We start from the raw sequence: 24,671 nt of genomic DNA, 5'->3' as shown, positions 1-24,671 counted from the left end.
TGAAGGGAGCATTTGGGATCTTGGGTAGAACTTGGCAAAAAAATGCAGTGAAACTTTTTTTTTTTTTGTTGGAAAATTTCCTTTCGTCCTAACAGAAACATTTGGCGGAAACGTGCCGATTTTGACACCGTTTCCCTAGGGAAAGTTTCTCAGGTCCAGGCTGGAATTTCAGAGGATAAGTGAAGGAGCCAGCAGACAGAAGAGCCTGGTGGTGAGGACAGTCCCCAAGCATGTGGGAGATCAGGGTTGAAGTCCCTGCTCCAAATCTCTCTCTCTCAGATTTTCATGAAAGATTTCCAAAAGTCTCAGTCTTGCTCCATAGCCGAATGGAAACAAATTCCGAAGTCTCACCATTTTTTGTGGAACAGAATTATTTTCCGGCCAGCCCTAATCCTGAGCTTAAAATTCTGACTTTTTTGTTGTTGTTTTTGCTTGTTTTCTCTGGGCTACAGCAATGCCAGTTACAAAAGCCTTCAAGACCCAGAGCTACTAGCCTCTTCTTCAAGCCAGACTAGCCAGAGCTGTCCGGCTGCTCCTGGGTCACCGCTGATGATGGGCAGAACAGCACGTGACCTTGGAGCCATTGCATTGTGGGAAATCCCTGCACGGGAATGAAGGGAGTTGCATAACAAATGTGAAGCAAATGGAGCCATTATAGACCAGACAAAAGGAAGCTGGCAAGCCGGACACATGTTCCCATCCAGATGTTGCCTGCTTATTTGCATACTTTGCTGGGCTGTTTCTTGCCCTCTGAATAATCCAAAGTTTCGAACACAAAGAGGCGCTGAATGCGTACATTTTTGAAATCTGCATGGAAATGATTCACACTCTTTTTGTAAGACACTGCGATTTCTGTTCCCCTTTAATCCTTGCACAGACATCTATATGGCCCACGCACAATGAAATTGGGAAAACAATATTATGATCTTGTGACTAACACTGGAAAAAGATGCTGACACGTTTATCTTCTCACAAGCCCGGGGAGAAGGGGCTTTTTTTATTATTCTTTTTTTTGTGAATTTCCAACATAAGACTATTAAGCAATAAAAAAGGTGTTCTACTTAAGGATAACTACACACCATAGCTGCTTACTTTTCCTAAGTGATCTGTATTCAGTGTGGAAAACCTGATGAGCTGAAGGAAGATATAAAACCTCTGCTAGTGGGTGAGTGGCTCCTGACCGTAGGAGATCTTGGCGAGGTGCATAAGAATGGGACTTTGCCGGACAGGGCAAAAGCTCTTTGCAGAATTGGGGCTGAAGTCTATTTTTGTGGTTTATGGTTGATTCGTTCCATCTACTTACAGCATTCATTGCAGGGCAAAACATCATGTTGCTGACTGTCATGTAATGCCGCAGGGTTAGAATTCAGGCAGCCCAGAACACACATTTCCTACATACACATCCCTACAAATATCCAAATGTCGGTATTCGCAAGCCGGCTTCCAGGGCGCGCACACATCAGATCAAAACCCAACCGAGCCTTGTAATCACAGAGAGTGGCGACCTGTCCCAAGCTGTCCTAGCAATCCTTGCTTTGGCCAACATTTCTCAGGCGAGGGTGGAATCATGGGGAGGGCGTTCTCAATATGCAGAGGACACCCCGTTTTACCTCTTTCTTGTCCACCCTGAACAACGGGGTCAGGTGCCTTCTCTAGCTGGCCGGAACTGGGGCACGGATGCGAGGACCCGCAACACCTTGCAAATCAAGCCACCAAGGTAGATGTCTAAAAGTGGGTGTAGGATCCCAACTTCATTCAGGACCCGTTCTGGAAAATCTTGACCATAGGGTTATCCAAATGAAGTCTCATTCAGTCCGGACACTTCCCTCCAGGCTCTGGATCAGGGACTTCGATGCACCAAGAGGATAGGGTCAGATGAGATGGAAATCGGGGCCCCGATTCAGCAAGGTACGTAAGCATGTGTCTGGCTCACTTCAAGCATGTGAGTAGCCCATTGAAGCCAGTGGGATTCATCGTGTGCTTAAAGTTAGGTACGTGCTGAAGCACTGTGCTGGCCTGGGGCTGTGGAGCAGAGAGATACTAAATCACATATACAGATACCTGGCCTTGCACAGGCTGTTGGCTGAGGGAACGGCTGCCTGCCTGCCGGCTGGCCTGCAGACCCCTGTTTGTTTACAGCTTTTACTGCGACATGGCAGCTCTGAGCTGAGGTTTTCTTGGTTATTAAATCCAGCGGGTCAGAGCCAGACAAGCTGCCTTTCTCCCCCCCGCCCCCAACGCTGGGGCTGGGTGCAGCCTGGGGGCTGCTCTAAGTTATGCCCGCAGTCATGGAGCCCTACGGATCTCTCCAGCAGCCAAGTTATGCTGAAACCTTTCCCCTCACCAGCACTCCTCCAAAAATGCAAGGGCAGGAAATGGATCTTGCAGAGGTGGCTCTGCCCATTTTATGCCACTTGGCAACTTCCCTATGCCAGGGGATTCTCCGCTGTCCTGTTAAGTCAGCCTGAAGGGGACCAGAGGATCTGACCCAGTGGGTGTCTCACGTGAGTTGAGAAGGCTTCACTTGGTGCATGTGTTGTACATGACCAGCTGAATATCCCTCCAGGCTGAGTCCTCACATGGCGCAGCACAGCTACACGAGCGATTTAAAGAATTTAGACGTCCTTTGCATTGACTGATACTCAGCCACACAAACACCGCCTTGCAGACATCCCTTTGCCCCAGGGCGCCAGGAAGCAAAGCAGGAGAAACCCGGGAATGTTGCAAAAGAGCAGGAAAGCATCCCTCTATTCACGTGCATAACTGGAGGCCAAACCTTCTTCAGTGATGTGCCACAGGACAGAGCTATTTTAGCAGCACCTGCATCCATGAGGCCTGTAAGTGTGTGTGTGTGTGTGTGTGTGTTAATATAGCAGTTTCGTTTCCATTTTGGGGGTTCTTTTGTCTAATTGCAAATCAGATTTGGTTCCTGCTGACCTCGCACTTCACCTAGTTTCCTGTTGTTGCTGTATCACGACCACACTGTGTTTGAAAACTGTCCGCAGATGTTGTAGTCAGCATTTCAGTCTGCCAGCTGTATGATCTGTCACAGAACGGTTGTTTTTCAGTAACAGGTTGTCATGGAGCAATGCCAGTCACTTTCTCAGCTGTCCAGCTGACTCACAAGAAATGCAGGAAATAACCATGAGTTTGTGGGAAAGGGAATCACTTGTACAGTTGATCAAGAAAAACATCTGTGATAACACTGAAAGAAATCTAACGTGGTGATGGGGCCATGAAAGGAAACACAGGGTAAAACTAGAAATGTCATTAGCATGACATGAAGCCACATTGGTAGGAAACAATCGGCTACAAAGTCTGCCTTCCCCTGCTTCATTATGGTTGCACTTTGTGCGTGGAAAAATGAGAGAGGCCAAATTCTCGGTGGGTATGGATGGTCCCCGTTTCACTGACCTCGGTAGAGTTTTGCTAATTTACCCGGGCGGGGAAATTGGCTGGAGAACTCTGGCAGCGACAGTGAGCCCTAAAACGAGAAGGAACAGAAGCAAGGTATCCGTGAGAGGGGAGAGAAAGCAGGCCGTGTGTGTGGCAGGCCGTATCTGAGCAGGGCAGCAGGGAGAGAGACGCCTCTCGGTCGAAAGGAGCGATACGCAGAAAACAAATCCCAACAGATAAGGTGCTGCACTGAGTACTGGCATGAGGCGATGTGCCTGGGTTCCTCTAAGAAGCCCCTCCCTGACTGAGAGCTTCACGTCTGGAGTTTTCAGCCAGGGTACTATGGAGGGGCCAACCTGCCCTGTGGGGAAAGCCTATTCTTCTTTGCTGGAGAGAGGAGCAGCCTAGTGAGGAAGACCAGCCCCACGCAGCACGCTCCCAGAGAGCCTGTCCCTCCCCCAGCAAGGTCAGTTTGTGGTAACATGGTCACAGGTGGGGCCGATAGGAGCTTTTGCAGCCAAACTGGTCGCCCTGCCGGGGCCAAAGTGCGGGACGCCATGTGTGACAAACCTGGGGCGAGGGGCCCAAAAAATGGTTCATGCAGAAAACTTAGACGGCTGCTGGGTTCTTGTCTCTCCCCCCCCCCCCCCGGTCTGGGCTAGGAGCAAAGGTGCAATAAGCTCTTTGAACTAGCAGGCCGGTGACCGGCGTGTGGCCAGGTGCAGGTCCTGGCACGTGCAGAACGCTGGGCAGGTGGCGTTGGGGGGGTGGGATTTGCCTTCGCCCTTTCAGCACGGAGTAAAGTCTACGCTAGACTTTTCAGCCCTGGCAGCTAATACCATTAAACCCTCATCTAGACAAGGCCTCACTGTGACCGGCTCCATATGTAATCTCTGCTCGGTGAGTCTGTATCTTGGTTGTAGGTAACTTCAACAATACAAGTAAGGGGCTACAAATCTGCGTGGGAGGTAGACTCCTTTGGCTGGGCAGAGAGTGTAGTGGGGAGCTGGGGGAGTGTTGGAGTCACTTCTGCAAGCCCCGTGGCCCCAGCAGGGGCAGATGATAGCCTGAGGACAAGAAATAGAGACCCATGAACTATCCCTCTCCCCACCAGCCCCGTTGCCTGGCTCCCTACTGCTTAGTGACTGTATTTGCTCTTGTGTAGGTTTCCCTGGCTCCTCCGGTAGGGTATTTCACCTTGCCAGGGAGGCTGCATGACAATGGGGTTGAATCATGCCTCGATCAGTGAAGTGGTTTCAAAAGGAAATCCTGTTCAGCTACTTTGTTTTCATCCGGTTCTTGAAGAACAATTATTCGCTATAAATAGCTCCCAGTCACATTACGCAGGGTCATAACTCCTACTGGCTATTAAGGGTCGGCAACCAGAAAATTTAATCGGGAAAGAATGTTAGATTAAAATAAATCTTGAGTTTTCATTCTTTGGCAGGTCCAGTGAAAACAAGCTGTTCTTCTCCACGGTGCTAGCTTCTTTCTTTCTCTCTCTCTTTTCATTTTCAGCAGAATCATTCTTCTGAAGCCCAGCAGAACGCCACCATCGCCACCATCGCGATCGTCGTCACTAACGCCACGTGTGCTGTGCGCGTAGCCGCCATCACCAAGGGGGGGACCGGGCCCTTCAGCGACCCAGTGGTAGTTTTCATTCCAGGGGACGGTGAGAACAAATAGTATGGTCGTGTCATTAAAGAGGCATTTCATTTCAAAGAGCCCACTTTGTTTGTGGCATTGCCTGGCTTTGGAACCTGGACAACTTCCTTGTAATGTGCATGTTTGACGTGGAGAATCTGCCTAGCTATCTAAACGTGTAGTTCACACACACGGCTCTGTCTGATTGCCTCTGCCCCAGCAAGTCGGTGTGGAATTCGCCCCACTGCAGCTCCAGCAATGGTAGCAGTTGATCAGAACCGTAGTGTGGACAGGCTACGTGCGTTTTTTACCACCGTGTCCTCGTTAGCGTGCCCACGCCCGTGTCTGCACAAAGCTTCCATTGCTGGAGCCTCCCCGCAAGCCGGAGCGTGCATCAGCCTCTGCTTGCTCTGGTCGCTGCAGCCAGCTAAAGATCAGACCTGAGGGGGTGGGGGCCTCGTGCCCCTCGCAGAGGGGCCCGTTCTCCAAGCCAGCCGCCTCTGGGGGAGGGACCAGCTTCGAGGTTTTATGAGCTTCCGAAGCCTTCTCCAAGTGGGCCCTGGCTCTGCAAAGGCCCCAGCACGGTGGCGGTGGGGATGAGAGGCACGCGTCTCAGCTGTGATCCTCCACAGCTGGCCCTCCCTTCAGGTCCTGGCAGCTCACGCAGCTCCAGCCGGATTGCCTCTTTCCCAGAGGCCCTTGTTGCTCTTCCACAGACCTGGCTACTCCTCCTAATACAGCCACCCCCCTGCTCCAGCTCCTCACCCAGCGCAGTCTCCAGGCCTGGGTTCTCCCCAGCCTGCCGCCACCTGGGATTCTGTTGGGTGGCGGGGTCAGAGGTCATCCAGATGCTGGTCGCTCGCTCACACACACGTGGGCACGCGCGCGCACACAGAGAGCCTCTCTGGGGCCCAGTCCAAAGCCCTCTGGATGCCTCCCCACCACTTCCGTGGGTTCGGCCCAGGCTCCGGAGGGCTTCTGGGCGGGATGTGCATGGCAGAGCCTCTCCCAGCGCTCCTGTAGGGGCTGGTGACTAGCCAGAGCAGAGGGCGGGTGCAGAGTGTCCGAGGGGGGCTGCCTTCTGCGCTCGGGTCTTTCCATGCCCTGTGCAGATTGGCTGTTTGCCCCAACCTTCCCCCTCCAGCACAGTCTCTCCACCTGCCCCTCTTCGCTTCCTCTGCCCCTCACCCACTCACCTTGTCATTCCCCTCTTAACAACCCCCCTCCCCAACAGATTTCACCCGCCCACCCTGGCAGAAAACAGCCGTGCCACTCACAGCCGCCCCCTGCTCTGGCTGCGTGTGTGGAACAGCATTTCCCCTGTCCTGTGGCTGCTTGGCCGATTAGATCGCAAGCTGCCCCAGGCAGGTCTCCTATTCTGTGTCTGGGCAGCACCTGGCCCAACGGGGCCCTGATCTCGGTTGGCCCCTGGTTGCTACTGTAATAGAGATAACAACATGCCCAGCATTGGGAAAACACATCCCCAAATCCCTGTACACCTGGGTTTGTTGTTCAAATAAAGCCATGCAGTGATGTATTCCATCCCCATGCAATGTTTTCCTAGTGCTTCTGTATTTCTTTCATGCCTTTTGTGGTTTGAATGCATTGTTTGGTTTGAGTTGTTTAAAAGCCCTCCACGTGTTGTTTATGTTCTTTACTTTGGCCTGTTTTAGTAGGTTTGACAGCCTCCGCGCCTTCCTCGACTCCAGCCCCGGGAAACAGCCACTCCTTTGCCATAGTCCTTGGCTTTCTCCTTGGGATCGTCGCCATTGGGTTAATCCTGTATTTCTCAGTGATGGTCAGGAAAAGACGGCTGGAAACCAAGTTTGGGTAAGTCGCAGAAATAACGGCTGCGGTAGCACTGAGCGCTGGCCAAAGGGAGCGCCTTGCGTGGGGCTAGCAGGTGGCCCTGGGGTGGGGCAGAAGTGGGCTGACCAAGGGGAGTAGCGGGAGGTGTCCTACCTCCGGTTTTAAATAAACCTTCACCTCTCCTATTCACCCCAGTAGCTGCCAGCACACACAGCCTCGGCTCTGAGGGGCACGGCCAGATCTTCGTGTTGTATGGAATGTGACATATACTCTGCTCAGGGCAAGGGTCCTGTCACCACCTGCCCTGTACCTTGCGGGGCCTTTAACTGGGCAGCTTTGGCTCAGCATCCCTCTGTCTGGGTGCTCATGGAAGTTGCTCAGTTCCCTGGCTCCAAAGAGAACACGTTGGCCTGACAGCGCTGAGATGGTTTGGGAAGAAAACAAGAATAAGGTGCATAATGAAGAACATGGGAGGGAAGTGATTTCCACAAGAGCGAGAGAGGCGTCAAAGGGTTCCAAACCAAACCAAACCAACATGCTTTCTAGTGTCCAAAATGTAATTCTAGCACGAGGTGGCCTTGCCTAGCACCGTTTGTTATTCACACCATACTGACCGTGTGCTTCAGCCCGTCTGGTGGGAGGACCACCTATTACAGACACCAAGCGCTGGCTGCTTTGTTCTCCCAGGGAGTACCGATCAGGTTTTCTCCCCTTCTTTTTATAGTCCAGTAATCCTTGGAAATGGATTATTTCAAAAGTAAGCCACTGTGAGGGCGCACGGTCTGTCACTAGGGAGAAGGGGCTGCCTGGCAGGTAATCCCTGAGGATGTCCACAGCCCACTTGCGTGCCAGAGCTGCCTTCTCAGTAACCGAATACGCTCTCTCCCTGGGGACCAGCTTTCTGCTCAGACGTGAGCCTGGTGCTTCTCACCTGCAGAGCCTGCTCCCAGCCAGCGTTGCCTCAGTCCCGGAGCCAGCACCTTCAACAAAGCCCCACCGTTCTTCAGCAGCTGAATTTTCCCCACTCGTTACCCAGCATCACTGAAAAGGACAAGCCAAAAAAATAAAGGCTAAATACACTGGGTCAAGTCTATCCCCACAGTAACTCCATGGAAGGCCTGGGATGCCATCTAAGACACATTGGATCCATTTTGCCCTATGCCGCATCCCTGAGGTGGACAGAACTCCCTCTGAGGTAGTTGGGAGTCTTTCACAAGAGTGGAAGGGCCAAAACGTCCATCTCCTTTCTCGGCGTTTCTCTTTTCGTTCAAGGTTCTTTTCCTTGCTTTGGAACAGCCTGGAAGGAAAGTCGCCCCGGGGAGCCTAGTCTCTCACTGGCCCTTCAGCTCTCTCAGCTTCAGCTCAGTAGCAAGAGAGAGAATATTCAGCAGCAAGCAGAGTTTTGCAAATGGACGATGAAAGCCCCTGGCTCATCTCCTACAGCACCCATGTAACACTCTCCTAACCCTTGAGCAGCATAAGTAACTTCAGTATGTGATTGTCAACTATTATTATGCAAACATCGTTTTCTTTGCTATTTACGTTGCACCATCGGTATTGGAAATTTCTTTATAAACCCAGCATTAAGGGGCTCTGGCTAGCTACCGAGATCTAACCATGAAGAAAAGTTCTATACGTCGATAAAAATGAATCAAGATTATTTTAGCTCACTTAAAAAACAGCAAACCTAGGGATTTGGTTTGGTTATTTTGTAGGAGGAGAGGGGGGATTTTTGTGCATCTCTAAAAACCAGCTGCATTTTACATCAGAATTTGGCCTGCGTATGCTCAGTGCTGTGGAATAGCGCTCTTCGCTGTATTGAAAATACGCTGTGAAGGAAGAATTTGGTTGTTACAAAGGCAGAGGAATACGGCCGTACTGCGGAAGAGTGAGACTAGTTCTGCCTCGCGTCAGGGTTTGTGGGCTGTGCCGTTTTCTTGTGCAGCCCTGCTGCTGATACTCTTCTAGTACACTTGTTCTAATCCTTAGCCTGTCTGAGCAGAGTGACTGCCAGCGCTGCATTGTGTGGTGGCTTTTAATATCCTGGACAATGGTCCCTTATTAACAGCACGCATTCTCCCTTGTGACCTTCTAAGCTGGGTTTCAAAGTAGGCCAACCCCTGCACTTTTTGTTCATAAACAATTTGATTCTTTCTAGTCAAAACTTTTTAAATAACCAGCTCTTTACGCACGTGCAATAACATGCTTCTGGGAATTCAGCCCCACGGGAATCTTGATGTAACGGCTGTTGGTTGTCTTCGCACGTCTGCAGTCGTGGTAAAAGCTCCTCCCCTCTGAGAATGGTCACTGCAGCTTTCAATAGTGAAACCCAACTTGGGTTCCTGTGGCCGCAGAGCACTGGAGTAAAGGAGTTTGCAAAAATGGATAAATGAATCCTAACTGCTCTGGCTTTCCCAAGGAGTTACACTGGATCCCAGTCTGGCAATGGGTGGTGTATCTGGATCCCATCCGCCTACTGGGTGAACATCCTGTAAATGTCTCTTCCCACACACGTCTGTTTGGCTAACACGTGTTAAAATCGGCACGTTGGTTTTCCCTGACGCTGCCTTCCTGCAAAAGGCCCTGTAGGGTTCAGTGTCTGCTACAGTCAAGTCAGAAAGGTTCCAGAGCACATTTCAGTCTCAGGCCTGCAGCATTTTGAGCTCTGGGATTCCCTGCTTGTTTGGCCGTAATCCACTTTTGTTTCTGAAAGAGGAAGGGGCTGAAGTTTTGAGATGACTGGCTAACGCTGAGAATGGGAATTGGCTCTGCTGACAATAGAGAAACTCTTGGTTTCTTTGTGAGACGTGGCAGTGTGGGTGAACAAATACCCAGTACACCAATATTTCACAGTGGGCTCTTCAGTCTAGCAGAGAAAGGTCTAACACCATCCATGGCTAGTAGGTGAAGCTAGACAAATTCAGACTGGAAATAAGGCATCAATTCACAGTGAGGGCAATTAATATTGGAACAGTTTATCAAGGGTTGTGGTGAATCCTCCATCACTGACCATTTTAAAATCAAGATTGGGTGTTTCTCTTAAAAGATCCGCTCCAGGAATAATTTGCAGGTCTCTGGCTTATGTTACACAGGAGGTCAGACTAGATGATCACAATGGGGCCATCTGGCTTTAAAATCTATGAAAGGACAATGATCACAGGGCCATATTATTATTAATACACACTCTGCTGTGTGATTAGGAAAATGAGCCATTTGTGTGGATGAAGTGGTGTTTTCCCCCCACCATCCTTTATAGAGTGGCGTAGGACTAGTGGGCACTGCAAAGTTACATCGGCATAGCTGTGTTTCTCCGGGGTGTGAAAAATCACATCCCTGCGAGACGTAGCTCCACCGACCTAACCCTGTTTACGCAGCGCTGGGTGGAATGCCTTCAGCCATCGGAGAACCCCTCCCATCATTGTAGTAAGTGGCTGCACCGAAGCACTGGCTGTATCAAGTGTAGACGTAGCAAATGGCGATTTTGACAAGACCTTGTGAACAAGGGGATGGTAGCATGCAGCAGGAGGGAAAGGCACTGGGTGGGAGAGAAGGTGTGGTTCCTTTTGACCGTAGCCATCTCAGGGAGGCAAATGTACTAGCCTGGGCAGCTGCGGCCCTACGCTCCAGGAAGAGAGAGGAAAAGTCCTTCCTCTGGCACACGTTCTGTTTCTGTCCCCTTAGGGATGCTTTCCACAGCGATGATTCAGAGCATGCTTTCAGCTACACGGCAAAGCAGTCCTACAGCCGGAGAGCCATTGAACTGACACGTAAGCTCCGATGGATGCCGTTGTATGGGCTGTTGTGGAGAGGGCGGTGGAATACGTGGGGATTTGGGCAGAGGGCTGATGGTGAAGCAGGACCACAGGGAAAGAGCCTGTGTGTGTGCATGCAACCAAACGAGGCATCGATTAACCACAAGGGACCTGATCCTGGCCCCGCTGGAGCCTCCTTGTGCTGGTCCAACACACAAAATAGCCACAAAAATGGAGTAACTGGCTACCTGGGGATTCTCCTGGCCTCCTTGGGCCTCCCCCACTCCAGCATGCACCGGGGCTGGACCAGGCCCACACGGAGGGGCTGAGCACCTTCACATGCCATGGGCCTCAATGGGAGCTGGGGGCTGGTACGTTGGGGGGCAGCTTGTCCCTGGAGCGCTGTGGAGAGAGCGGTTCTGCCCTCCCCCGCAGGCACCAGGGCAGGATTTAGCCCTGAAGGTGCCTCTGATGTTTTGTCCACCTGTGGCGACCGTCCCGGGTTTGCAGCATCCGGAGCACCTGCTGAGCTCCCCAGCTCACCAAGGGCCTCTCTTACAGTGGCCAGCCTGGGTGTCAGCGAGGAGCTGCAGCAGAAGCTCCAGGACGTCGTGATTGACAGGGATTCCCTCACCCTGGGGAAGATTCTGGGAGAGGGTGAGTGGTGCTGAATGTCCGGAGCGCCGTGGGGGGTTGGACGCAGTGCTGAATCTGCATGGTGTTAGCTGGCACCGTTGCTTCTGCCCATGTGCGGGTTTCCCTGCATCCTCCCAAGACCCAGCGCCTGGTGGGGAGGCAGGGTGGCCTAGAGGACAAGGCACTGGGCTGAGACCCACGAGACCTGGGTTCTCTTCTTGGCTCTGCCACTGACTTTGGGCAAATCCCTTCATGGCTCTGTGCCTCAGTTTCCCCTCCCACCCTTGTCTAAGTTGTGAGCCCTTTGGCACAGGGACGGCCTTTCGCTGTGTGTCTATTCGGCTCCCAGGACAAAGGGCCCTGATCTCTAGGACTATTGTAGTAGACGGGAGAACACGGAGGGCCAGCGTGTGCTCAGAATGCCTGCCCCAGGCCCTCACTGCACAGGGAGCCGGACTGCTACTACATAGCTAGCACACTGCCCTGCCGGGGAAGCATGGCCCCGTCTCTTCCCCATCCCCACGGGGATGATGTGTGACCCCAGCAGCTGCAGGCTGTAGCTGGGCATGGGGGTGTGGAAGGCTCCAGCCCCTCCCCTTGCTAAGCACCTTGTTATTACCCAGCCCTGCTCTGCCAGAGCCGAGGCCCTGCCGCCATCCCCAGCTGCTACGTCCTTTACTCTCTGGGCTGGCCAGCGCCACACTGCCTGTGTGAGTGGAGCAGAGCTGCAGCCTGGCCGTGCTCCAGCCCCGTGTGCGATTCCATCGTCCCCCCGGGCTGGGGACAGCCGGTCGCAGCAGCTGTGGTGTATCCAGCACAATGCACCGTCTCTCCTCTGTGTGTGGTGTGAGCCAGGCACGGCATGGGCCAGAGGTGCTCTGCCCTACCAGCATCCCTGCGACGGCCTTTGGGTCTCTCATGCAGAGGCTGGGTGTGGCTGGGTGGTGCCGTGGGGCTGTGGACAAAGGAGACTGTTCCTTCTCTCTCGTGGTACAGGAGAGTTCGGGTCAGTGATGGAAGGGCACCTCAGCCAGCCCAGTGGCACTGTGCAGAAAGTCGCCGTGAAAACCATGAAGTGTAAGTAGCGGTGACGGCTTTGAGATCTAGTGCTGTTTGGGTTTTGTCGCACGATTTGCCCAGCTCTGCCCAAGGCCAGGGACGAGAGTGCCTGGCGCTGCGGGTGAATGCCAGCCCAGCCCATGGGACCATTAACGTGGCTTGTTCTAGAGACTGCGTTGTCAGGCAGGGGATTGTCAGCCATAGCTAAGCAATAGCTGCTTGGATACAGGGTATTTCATGGGGATCAATGAATAACTAGGAGGAGGAGATAAGGACTCTCCTCCCCAATAATCCCCAGGAAAGGGCCCCTGGGGTCAGTGTCAGGTAATCAAATTGAGGGTAAGGGAAGACCTAGGGGAGACATTTGCTGTGCGGTGTCGCTGTGTGTGTCCGTCCCTTTCTAGAGAACAATGCCCCGTAGCCAGATCAGCCAGTCCGATTTCTGGAAAGCGCGCTCAGTGCTCAGCCCAGAATTGCAAATCCTGAAAAATGAAAACGAAGCAAAAGGATCTGTTCTCTGTGGGGGCAGGGAGCTGCTGGATGGCGACGGGGTTTCTTCTTACCCTTCTCTATTGAGTGGAGAATTCGCTCGCTGTTCTCCAGATTTCATTGAGTTATTATTGATTATCTGCGTTACTGTAACGTCCCCCGTGTGTGTCTCTTGTTTGCTGCCCCAGACAGTTCATTCCCCAGGCACTTTGCTTTTCTGCAGAATTTTAGGTGCGTGTTTGCTCCCCACCCAAGGGAAATGTCAAAACCCACCTCGTGCTGGAACTGCCGCGCTTGCAGAATCTGCCGTGGATGTGGTGGTGTGGCCATCTCATAAAGCATTTCTGGTGTGTGCTGTGGGCAAGAATGCTGGAAAATGTCATTGGATGGGCTGCATGGTGCTGCTTCTCTTTCCAGGTCTCCTCCCCAGAGCCAACCCCTGGGCTCATGTCTGTTGTAGGTAAATTGTCCCTCCCCACGTCAACAAAGGAAAGCGCAAATTGCCAGCGTTTTTATAAGCAGTGCTGTAAACTAAAGGGACCCGGTCTGGGCTGTGTGCCGCAGGATTTACAGTAGATGTCGCACACCGCCCTGGGAGAGCACCCCCTGCTGGACACTCGCCAGGCTGCTGTGTTTGGGTCCCACACTCCAGACCTTTGTGGAGTTGAACTCTTCAGGGATCCGTGCTGCTTGAAGCAGACAGACAAGCAGCTAGACTTTGCAAAGGTTTCTAAACACATGTACTCTTTGCTTAGATAGCACAGAAGATAGACAGATCCAGACAGACCCTATAAACGGTTCCCTGACTCTGTTTCCCCACCACTCTGGAGTGCTGTCTGCCTTAGGTCAGAGTCCACTAGGGGGTGGAGTTTCCTCCAAGGCACAGAAAAACTGGCCAGTCACGCAAGAGTTGAAGAGATTCAAGGGTGGGGCTAGGGCGCTGCTTCTTGATTAGCTGGTGTCTGCTCCGGCATGCTGCATGCATGCAGAGCAGGACCAGGGTGCCGAATGGACCCTTGGGCGGCTGCGGTGCACGTCGAGCTGTGACATGCATGGCCAGCGTTACCAGATTGCTGCACACGCGGCCACCCATGCAGATAGCCAGAAATACCCAGCAACAGCAAAACACCTGGCAAACAACGTCTTTGGACCGGCAACCAACAAGGCGGTAGAAAAACCAGCCAGGCCAGTCAAAAACCAGCCAGGTGGCAGCCCCATCAGGGAGTCAAGGATTCTCCTCTTGGTCATGGAGTTTCGCTCCCTCTACTTTGTGGCCAGCTTTCTTCTTTCTCGGCTGGTCCTGCAGTTAAATCAAGACCATCACACACACTCCCACTATGAAAGCATGCCCCCTCTCCTGCCCACCTTCCCTGTGTGTCTGTGAGTCCACTGTGTTTCTCAGTTTCTCAGCCTGGGTGTTTTGAAAAAGCTGGCCCAACACCTGGTTTCTTTGTTCTGTTCTGGAGATTTTCCACTCTCTTGAATTCAGGCTCCTGCAGACAACTGGGAGAAACCAGCTTCTCCCAGCCTTCAACCATCTGTCTGGGTCAACATGCCCTTAATGACTGGCTCTTTCAAAGAGACCAGGTCAGGGAGGGAATACCTTTTACTGGACCACCTTCTGTTGGGGAGGAACACAAGCTTTTAAACTACACAGAGCTCTTCTTCAGTTTGTCTTCTGACTCGAAGAGCTGTGCATAAGCTTGAAAGCTTGCCTCCTTCACCAGCAGAAGTTGGTCCCATAAAAGGTTTTACCTCCCCTGCCATTTCTCTCTAGGTTGTACATGGACAGCTTCCCCAAATGGCCAGAGTAGACCAGGGAGACAGAACGCAGATCAGCATTTTACAGCGGCGGGACTGGAAAAACCAGGCAGAGTTTAGAAGAGAAACTGTCTTCCTGGGCTCACTCTGCAGCACCTGCAGATAAACCGAGCACCCGTCAGGCACTCCAAGCAGGAGTTGCACCCAGCCCTAGAGCGATGATACAGGTGATCCAGGAAATGTAATAGACAAGGTGCCCAGAGATCACACAGACCTTCATGTCTGGGCCTGGGCACGGATCTCTTCTGCTGGAGCTCAGGGTAGCCAAAGCATTGCTGCACTCGGCTGGTGCACTGAGACAGCGGCACGCTGCATTAACACAGCCCACACCGTGCGCTCTGTGGGAAGCAGGCCGTGCACAAACCCACCCGCCCAGCTGTGTGAGCGCTGGACGCGATATTCCCTGCTCGCTTCTGAACCCTAAACCGGAATAACCCTTTCCTCTTCCGTCACCCTCCCCCTGCTCCGACTGCTGCCCAGGAATAAAATGAAAGCCATGCAAAGCCCACGCTCGCTGCAGCGAACATCCCGATGCAGGCCTGCTACCCATCTCTTGCTTTCTGCCTGGTAATGTCGTTCCTTTCTCCCTCGCCTAGGAGGGGGCTTCTCTGACAATTACCCAGGGTAGGAAGTCCTGGCAATAAGACCCATCGCAACAGAAATGATCTGGGGAGTTTAATCTTTTTTTGTTTTAAGTGACCTCCCTTTTCTGGTGTTTTCAGTGGAGAACTTTTCCCAGCGAGAGATCGAAGAGTTCCTCAGCGAAGCAGCATGCATGAAGGACTTCGATCACCTAAATGTCATCAAACTCCTAGGTACATGGACAGCCCCCGGGGGGAGGTAACTTTTCCATCACAAGGGAATTTTGCCATTAGCAAAAGCATAGGGTGATGCTCCTCTCCGATCTGCATTGCCCATCTGCTTCCAATATTTTGCTCTCCCGAAATGCACAGGTTTCTGACTAGTGCATGTTAAATTTGACAGCACGTCTACATTCCAGCAGAGCGCGGCAGTCCAGATCCGAAGACGATTGCCTGTAGGGAAAGGGCCTGGTGGTGGCAGCTGGGGAACAGTTCCGGGTTGGTGCTGTGTATTGCACCTTTACCTTTCTAGGCCTCTGCTCTCGGCAGCAGCCACTCTGTAGCTCAGAGCCTGCTCGGGGCGGGGTGACGCTGGGCTCTCGTACGGAAATCTGGCTTGGGTTCTTTTCATCAGACTGACTGACAGTGACTGCTGCTTGTAGCTGGGTACGCCCAGCACAGGGACCCCAGGATAGTGGAGCTGAGACCTGCCGGCCCAGCATTGCCAGAGCACGCGGACACCCCTGCCCTGATGTTCCCCTGTACCCAGTGAAGGGGACAGACAGGAGTGGGTATTGAAGAGCCAGCTACATTAGCTCTACAGGACCCACAGATTGCCCAGCCAAGGGCAAGCCCCAGCTTTCTCACCAAGCCCTCCTAGGACTCAGCTCCAGGATGGGTGTCAGTCTAGGCAATGGCCTGGCCTGGTGCGCGATGCTCCTCTTCCATTTGTTCCAGGTGTGTGCATAGAGCTGAGCTCCCGGCAGATCCCGAAGCCCATGGTGGTTCTCCCGTTCATGAAATACGGTGACCTGCACAGCTTCCTGCTGCGCTCGCGGTTTGAAACAGGCCCCCAGGTAACGAACTCAGCTGTTGCAAAGCACTGGCGCGCTTAACCAACAAGGCTGCTAGGAGGAGCTGATGCCCGGTTGTATTCAGCATTAATTATCAACCCAGAGCCAGATCTTCCAGTGCCTTACGTTGAACTGTAAAAACTCTGGCTTTATTTTTCTGAAACATAAAAAGGACTCCGGTTTCAGAGGGGTAGCTGTGTAAGTCTGTATCAGCAAAAAGAACAGGAGTACTTGTGGCACCTTAGAGACTAACCAATTTATTTGAGTATAAGCTTTCATGGGCTAAAACCCACTTCATCAGATGCATAGAATGGAACATATAGTAAGAAGATATTTATACATACAGAGTACATGAAACAATGGGTGTTGCCAGACCAACTCTTAACAGACCAATCGATTAAGGTGGGCTATTATCAGCAGGAGAAAAAAACCTTTTGTAGAGATAATCAGGATGGCCCATTTCCAACAGTTGACAAGAAGGTGTGAGTAACGGTTGGGGGGGGGGGGGGGAATTAGCATGGGGAAATAGTTTTACTTTGTGTAATGACCCATCCACTCCCAGTCTTTATTCAAGCCTAATTTAATGGTGTCCAGTTTGCAAATTAATTCCAATTCAGCAGTCTCCTGTCTTTGCAAAACACCAGGGAAGAAATCCCACCCCGACTGAAATCAGTGGGAGTTTTGCCATTCACTTCACAGGGGCCAGGACTTTGCCCTGGAGATAAAGATGGCAAAGTGTTTTTACACTCCCTTCGTACAGCTGAGAAACTGAAGCACGCAGCGGCTGAGTGACTTGGCCCATGGAGTGTCTGAGCTTTTCATGGTTTATGAAGAATAAAACCGAGCTGCGCTTCTCCATAAGAAAAAGCAAAGGGAGGCGGGATAACGAACATCCACTGTTAGTGCAACACGGTCACATTGGCTCTTGGCTCTTCGGCCTCTGGGTCGCCCTTTCCACTACTCACAACACTACCAAATAGCACAAGAGTGTTTTGCAGTCACATTGCCTGGGTGGGAACGCCTGCCCCGGGGTAGGGCAATGGGGAATTGGGCCCTCCATGTCTGGCTCGCTGAGAACCAGATCGTGAGGTGCTGCCGTGGTTTAAAGCTCAGAGATGTGTCTGTTTCTAAAAAAGGGGAATTCCTGTTTAAACCTTTTATCTGTAAAATTCATTGGATGCTGACAAACGAATGAGATAAATGCCTTCGAGAGAAGAGGACAGGCACCCAAAGTGTGTCTGGAGACTATTCTGGCAATAAGATTAGTCTAAGTGCATAAGAATGCAAAAAATAGTCTGTCGGGTGCTTGTGAGGTTGTCCCATCCCCTCAGCGAGAAGGCCCTGATCCTGCCCCGCTGCAGTCAGTGGGAGCTTTGCCATGGGCTTCAGTGAGTGTCACTTCAAGCCCCGTACGAGGGAAAGCACGAGAGATCCACCTCCCAGAAGCTTTGTTAATGCCGAGTTCAGTGCCCAGACACCCCTGGTCTCCGGGGTCGCATTGCGGGGCTGGGAACGGTGGTTTGGTTTCCGTTCAGCAGAGCAGCCAGCAGTAGTATTCCATTTCGTTGCAGTAGCCATGGTGGTAGCCTGGCAGATAATGCCTCCCATTGTTTCTGCACTGCCATGCCTGGCCCAGATTGTTTCCGTATCTTCCTAACTAAATAGACCCTGTTGTTTTGGTGAGTTAACCCCCGGCGGAGCACCAGTAAGACGCCACACGATGCTGAGAATCATGCAGCTGTGAGCAAGCGGAGTTGCTTGTGCTGTTCCTATTGGGCCGTGCTGAAATTGTTTCATTCACTCCTTGTGTCTGACAAAGAAGAGCTCTGACACTAAACTGATACGGTTTACCAGGCCGCCCTGAACAATGAAGTATTTCAGTGCTCCCACCGCAAACAGGTCTGCCTGGGCTATGAACCACGGGAAAGCTCGCTGGTAGCTTGGCATGTAATTATGCACTGATCAAAGAGAGCCTTGTCCGACTGGCCGCTGTGTAGAAATGGAAAATGTGTTTTCTCGTTTCCCTGGGCCCTGGCCTGTGAGTGTCTCTGCTGAGGTTTTCAAGTGGCCTTAACTCTTGTTGGGCTACATGGGAGTTGCTGGGGTCCACTTGCAGCAGTGTTTGCCGATAATGTTCCAGCCTTCGCATGCTTCCTGTACGTGCTAACCTCCTCCCTCTCTTCCCAGCACGTACCACTGCAGACCTTGCTGAAGTTCATGGTCGATATTGCGCTCGGAATGGAGTACCTCAGCACTCGGCAATTTCTCCATCGAGATTTAGCTGCTCGAAACTGCATGTGAGTTTGGTTTCTCTGTTTCAGTGCAGATAGTCAAATGCCAGCCTGTGCAGGCTCTTCGTGGTGTTTCTGACGCACTCACTTTAGAAAGAAACCTTTCACTTTCCTACCAAATCTCCTCGGTCTTGAGAAACAGGCAAGTGAAAACAGCTCATGTTTTAACTCAGAACGTGGTTTGTCAGACTTTCTCTTTCACTTAGTTTTCACGGGAACGGTAGTAGGCAAAAGGAAGTCCTGTGGCCTGTGCTATGCAGGAGGTCAGACTCGATGATCACAGAGGTCCCGTCTGTCCTTAACATTTGTGATGGAGGGTGGGCGGTAGGAATAAGACCTTTGCCAGCTGTTCCACTTTAAATCTTGGCATGTTTACCCTAGTAAGAAATAACATGGGGGGAGGGGTGCTTGGAGGCCCTGATCCTGGAGAAGTGTGAGTAACTTTACACCTCTGAGCAAGTAAACATAGTCTCGTTCGGCATTCATTTTAACATTTCCTTGTAAACACGGACAGGTTACGGGACGACATGACTGTGTGTGTGGCAGACTTTGGCTTGTCGAAGAAGATCTATAGTGGCGATTATTACCGTCAGGGGCGCATTGCTAAAATGCCTGTCAAGTGGATTGCAATTGAGAGCCTGGCTGATCGGGTGTACACGACCAAGAGCGACGTGGTATGTGCACCAGGTGCAGGGTCCCCGACCCTACCGTCAGAACTCCAGTCCATGGTAGAAGCGTGTAATACAGCCAGTCGTTGGAAATGTTGATCGCTGCGGGTGTTTCTTAGCCCTCTGATTTTCATATTTGGATTGTTTTAATCGGCCTGTGTTGTTTTTGGGGTGTCGCCTACATTAGCTTCATTTGTTTTTGTATCCTGAAAATGGAAAAGCCAAATAAATGAAAGCATGAGGATTTGACAGTAAACAGAGCCACATTGATGAGTGGTGCACAGATCTCTCTTTGCTTGTAAAGGCTCCTGGAATAGGTTTATTGAGTGAGCCACTGAGCTATTGTAGGACATAGCATGTTATTTCCAGCTTGGAAACATATTCACACTATGCATATAATTATCCACATTATGCAAGATCCTGATGGGCTTTAGGAAATGACCTTTCCCCGTGAAACGACTCATTCAGTCCTTCTGGAAATGTCATCTTAATAGGCTTTCCCTTTGTTCTTTGTAGTGGGCGTTTGGGGTTACGATGTGGGAGATAGCCACTCGAGGGATGACTCCGTACCCAGGAGTGCAGAACCATGAAATCTATGACTACCTCCTTCACGGTCACAGGCTGAAACAGCCAGAGGACTGCTTGGATGAGCTGTGAGTATTGATGTGATACATTCGTACATGTGGACTCACTTTATTCACAGGAACATGTTTGCACTTGTCAATCTCAACTGTTTCAATAACACCCAGACTGTCAGCATTTACCCTCGCTCAGTTGCAGAGTCCTTGCTATGTATCATTCTTCATGCTCTTCCCATGGTTTTGTGGCTCACTGTAGCTAATTGGACACAGCAACTAACGGCTGTCATGGATGTGTGGCTTAGCTTTCAAACGTGAACTTGGCTGAAACTTGGGGAATAAAAAGCTCTGGCTGAAAGCTTATTGACACAAATTACTTCCATCCGTTTCTCCTTTACAAAATGGCAAAAGAAACATTTGGGGCCAGATTTTCAGACATTGTAAATTGAGGTAGACCCACTGATTTCAGTGGAATTGCACTGATTCCCACAAGCTGAAGGCCAGAGCCCACTGACTGCAGTGGTGCTCCATGGATTCACACCAGCTGAGGATCCGGCCCTCGGTTTTTAGGGTTTCTGATGATTTCGGCATCAACCTCAGACAAAAATGTTTAAAAATTTGAGTTTTAAAAATTGCAAGCCATGAGCCTTTAATTGTGCAGGGGTTTAGTGAACAGCTGCTGTAGAGGGACACGAGGAATGTATTATAAATTAATGTAGAGTTAATCGGCATATCAAGTCAGTCTGTAACTTAACTCTTTTAAAATTTTGTTTCAGCTTGAGGGTGTTCTGGCTGCTAACTACCCCAGGCTGGAGTTGCCAGGAACTTTGTAAAGCCCAGTCTGGGGGTGTGCACTTGGAGTTTGGCTCTCAGGAGCTGAGCTGCTGCGACGTGTAGGGCTTCCCTAGCGTTCCCGAAGGAGCTGCTCCTGGAGGGGATCTTCAGGGGGCGTGCTGGGTGATACTGTTCACGTGCGAAATCCTATTGCTTTAAAAGGAAACTTGGATGATAAGGGGCCAGTTCTGCTCTTGAGCTCTTGTGCACAACCCCACTGAGGCCCAAAGAGATGTTGGGCATGGGTCCTTCTGTCCTTAACATCTGTAAATCTATGGAGGAGAGACCTTACAATGTGGGTGAGCTCTGAAGGCGTTTTAAATGTCTGGGCAGCTCACAAAGGGGTTTGTATTAAAAGTTGGCTGAACTGCCGGAGTCTCTGAAGAATTCTTGTGTGCAGTCACAGCTCAAAATGTTTAAAACCCCCACAGGCCAAGGGGAAACCATGTCAATAAACAGGCCTCTGGAAGTTACATAATAACCGTCCCTAAAAGGGAAGCGCTCAAAGATAGTGGCCAAAAGCCCCGACCTCACTAAACAGGCATTCCCTTTGCAAAGGTCTCTCCTGCTCTCTCCCCTTCTCCGTGCTGCTGCAGCTTGGTAGAGAAAAGCAGCCCGTCTGCGAACTCTGCCTGGCACACTGCTAGAGCCTCCTCTCACGCTCTGGCTCTGGGCGCGCTTGTTGGAATTTAGTCGCAAGAGTAAACCGGACCGTTTCCGCACCACTTTCGTGCCGTTGTAACCATTGTTTGGCAAAAGATCTGCATGGAAAGTGTGATTGCTGCCAGGTTATGGCATCTTGGCATGAATTCAAGCCCTGAAGTCTTTGTGGGTGTGCTATTTTAAATGCCCTTCCCTGAAGCGAGTCATGAATAAACCGTTGATTTGGATCAACCTCTTAGATGGCAGACGAGGGCGAATGTCCAAGGATTAATGGTTGTAATGTGTCACTGTTAATTTCCAATTAGTTATACCCTCCAGTGTACACACAAGGAACCTGCAACACTGTTTCTCATCAGGAGCAGATCCAGCAAAGTGCTACGTGCCCTCAACTCCCAAAGACCAGTTGGCCTGTAGCTTGGCCTGGATCGCTGCACTCTCGCTTGTGGCATCCAGCAGTACCTTTTTTAGTATTGTATTTGGGGCACTGAGGTCAGTAAGCATCAAGTCTTAAAAGACATGATATCTTCCACTGTTGTTTGCAGCCTTGCTGCAGCCATGTTGGTCCCAGGATATTGGAGAGGTGAGGTGGATGAGGGTTTCTTCACCTAGCAGGTCTTAAAAGAAACAAACGTCAACTAATAATCAATTAATGATACAGAAATCCATGTAATTGGGCCCCTGAGTGTAGTTGTCTATAAAATTTAGAGAGAGAGAAGGTGGGTGAGGTAATATCTTTTACTGGACCAACTTTTGCTGAGGTACAAGCTTTTGAGCTACAAAGAGGTCGTCTTCCGGCCTGGGGAAGGCGGCAGAGCGACTGAGGTAAATACAGGTTGGGGCAGATTGTTAAGCAGAAGGGGTAACGCACGTTGGTGGCAGTCATTTGAAATGAGGTGGGCAGTTGCGGGTTACGTAGCTGTGCCTAAAGGGTTTGAGCGGGACAATGCTGGCAGTGTTGTAGCTGTGTTGGGCCTGGGAAATGAGAGAGGGTGTATCTCGAAAGCTCGTCTCTTCCACCAGCCTCGCCCACCTTGTCTCTCTCAAATTTAGAGGCAGCCTGGAAAATTGTTGGTTTTGTTTTTTTTAAAGGAAAAATGACCCATAGTTAAACTTTAAGTTGTTTTCAGCTGATCAGGGAGAGAAACGAGGGTTGATTAACACACTCTTCACATTCTAGTTTATACCAAAAGAGTGAAGAGAAATGTGCAGAGCATCAGAAGACCATAAAGAAGCAGAGGCATATCTTTGCTTTCAAAAAGATTCCTCTCTTAGGCCCTACCATAAGGTACTAGCTGGCCGTGTGCTGTCACTGCTGATGTCCTGGGTTCAAATCCCTCTGCCAGCCCAAAGGGGTCCGTTTCAGTTGCACTGAATGTAAAGATGTCTTCCCACCACCCCAGTGAAGGAGTTAGCTTCATTTTACAGACGGGGAGAACTGAGCTATAGAAAGGTTACAGGTCACCGGCTCAAGGCCACCCAGTGAGTTGGTGTCCGAGCTAGGATTAGACCTTCACAATTCCTGGCTCTCAGTGTTGTCCTAGACTATTCTGCTTTTCCTACCGCTGTCAACTTCTGCGACTGACCGTACTCAAGTGGCCAGTCAATGATTTCTCTGTGAGCAACAGAGCGCATAGCAATAGTGAATGTGACAACAGCTGCCTTTCATTTCTAGCCCGGAGTCAGCTTCTGTTGGTCACTGTAGGTGGTGGCACCGGAAAGTCTACGCTTGCCTGTCACCTCCGAGGTAGAAGAGTTTATCTAGATTCCTCCTCAGAACACTTTACTCGGAGGACATTCCCGTCCCCATCAAGCAAGAAATACTCTGCTGCCCCTGGGACTCGAGGGCGATAAGAGAGGAACTCCGATTGCAGGAGAAAGATCTATTTATAGGTGTTGGTCAGGTGCTGGGCAGAGCCCCCTAGTTGAGGTTTGCTGTTAAATTATGGAATCGACCTCTTTGTTGACATGTGAAGAATGCAGCGTATCTTCCCCCAAGTGACACCATTTGCTATCGGAATAGCGATGGAATATTCTGAGAATTTACAAGTAAAATAAAGTTAAAATTAATATCACAAGGACCCTTTAAGGGCTGTGTCACCTTGAACCAGATCCTTTTTGTCCTGTGTGGGCTCAGCTGAGGCATTTTCTAGCTACACCAAAGTTGGTGACTCTGGAGTACACCTTGTCTCTCTCATAGTCTGGGCCCACAACAATACTGCATAGGCCTATAGCAGTAATTTTGGAAGATAAATGGTTAGGAGCAATGGTCATTTTTCTCATAAATGAAAGCCTCTCCTTCAGCAGAGCTAGAAGGATGAAAGGATGTTCTCTTTCAACCACGGCTGTCCTGTGTGTCGTTCAGCACCGTTTAGTGAACAGTGCAGCTTCCTGAAGAACTGTTCTATTTCCTTGTGCTTTCAGGTATGAAGTGATGTACTCCTGCTGGAGAGCAGACCCCCGGGAGCGACCTGCATTCCCAGAGCTAAAACTCCACCTGGAGAAGCTATTGGAAAGTTTGCCCAAAGTGAGTGGGTCTGAAGACGTCATTTATATCAACACAAGCTTGCCGGAGGAGAGCGAGGAGCTGATGGAAGAGTCCGAATTCCCTCAGACAGACATGGCTCTCAATCCCAGTTACGTAACTGTGTCCCTTTCCCCCAAGCCAGACACCACGGTTGTCACTGCAGATGTCCATGAAAGTGAGCAGCAGGAGGAAAGGTATATCTTAAAGGGGGAGACGGACGAACAGACTGGCAGCACCCTAACTCTGGAACAGGGGCACGCCCCTCTTCTGCAGGGCACTGTCTCCCGGAACGGGGCCATGTGGTGTCCAGCCAGCCTGATGCTGGGCAGCTCGTTAGGAGATGAACTGCTGTATGCAGATGACTCTTCTGAGGACTCTGAAGTTCTGCTGTGAAACGAGAACTGAGCTATTCGGAGGCCAGACGTTTGCAGCAAATGTTTCACTTGGCGTATTTGTGTCTTACAGAAAGAGCATTGTAAGGTGACTGGGCCATTCCAGCCGTCTAGCAAGTGGCCAAGGCAACACAAGCGATCTGAGTTTGTACAAAGTGATGTCTCTGTCGATCGACACCAGAGAGTTGGCAGGATTATGTTTTAATAAATCACAACCTGTGGTGGTCTATTTTATTTCTTCTTCCATTGCTGTCTTGGAATTGGAGTCTTTCCCTCCCCTGCAGCCGTTCCCTACATTATAGCTCAGTGTTAAAACCCTGGTGTTCATGCTCTTCTCTTTTTTATTAAATGGAGTAAGTGATAGTTCGGTCTTGGGATGTTTCTGCTGTTTAAAAACTGCATGAACAGGGGCTAACAGTGTCAGAGCTGTAGTTACACTGTCCCCTGATACACAATCTGCC

The 24,671-nt window shown here is 50.9% G+C and overlaps 1 protein-coding gene across 3 annotated transcripts in view; it reads left to right on the top strand.

Annotated features, from left to right (window-relative positions):
- Nucleotides 1–24,397, top strand: part of MERTK (MER proto-oncogene, tyrosine kinase) — a 60,619-nt gene extending 36,222 nt beyond the window's left edge. Inside the window, exons 9-19 of one of the 3 annotated variants that reach the window (XM_074947211.1) lie at nt 4,918–5,068; nt 6,714–6,870; nt 10,531–10,616; nt 11,163–11,258; nt 12,234–12,314; nt 15,329–15,421; nt 16,145–16,263; nt 18,448–18,557; nt 19,066–19,225; nt 19,736–19,872; nt 23,716–24,397. In XM_074947211.1, coding sequence (XP_074803312.1) covers nt 4,918–5,068; nt 6,714–6,870; nt 10,531–10,616; nt 11,163–11,258; nt 12,234–12,314; nt 15,329–15,421; nt 16,145–16,263; nt 18,448–18,557; nt 19,066–19,225; nt 19,736–19,872; nt 23,716–24,211 — 1,686 coding nt within the window. In that variant the 3' untranslated portion in view covers nt 24,212–24,397. Of the gene's footprint in view, nt 1–4,914; nt 5,069–6,713; nt 6,871–10,530; nt 10,617–11,162; nt 11,259–12,233; nt 12,315–15,328; nt 15,422–16,144; nt 16,264–18,447; nt 18,558–19,065; nt 19,226–19,735; nt 19,873–23,715 lie in introns of all 3 variants that reach the window. The other 2 variants (XM_074947210.1, XM_074947209.1) reach the window with 2 other exon arrangements.
- Nucleotides 24,398–24,671: the final 274 nt, after the last annotated feature.

Source organism: Natator depressus, chromosome 3 (assembly GCF_965152275.1).
Source record: "Natator depressus isolate rNatDep1 chromosome 3, rNatDep2.hap1, whole genome shotgun sequence".
Lineage (NCBI taxonomy): Eukaryota > Metazoa > Chordata > Testudines > Cheloniidae > Natator > Natator depressus.
Note: the sequence above shows the minus strand (reverse complement) of the source record. Positions and strands in the feature narration are given on the sequence as shown.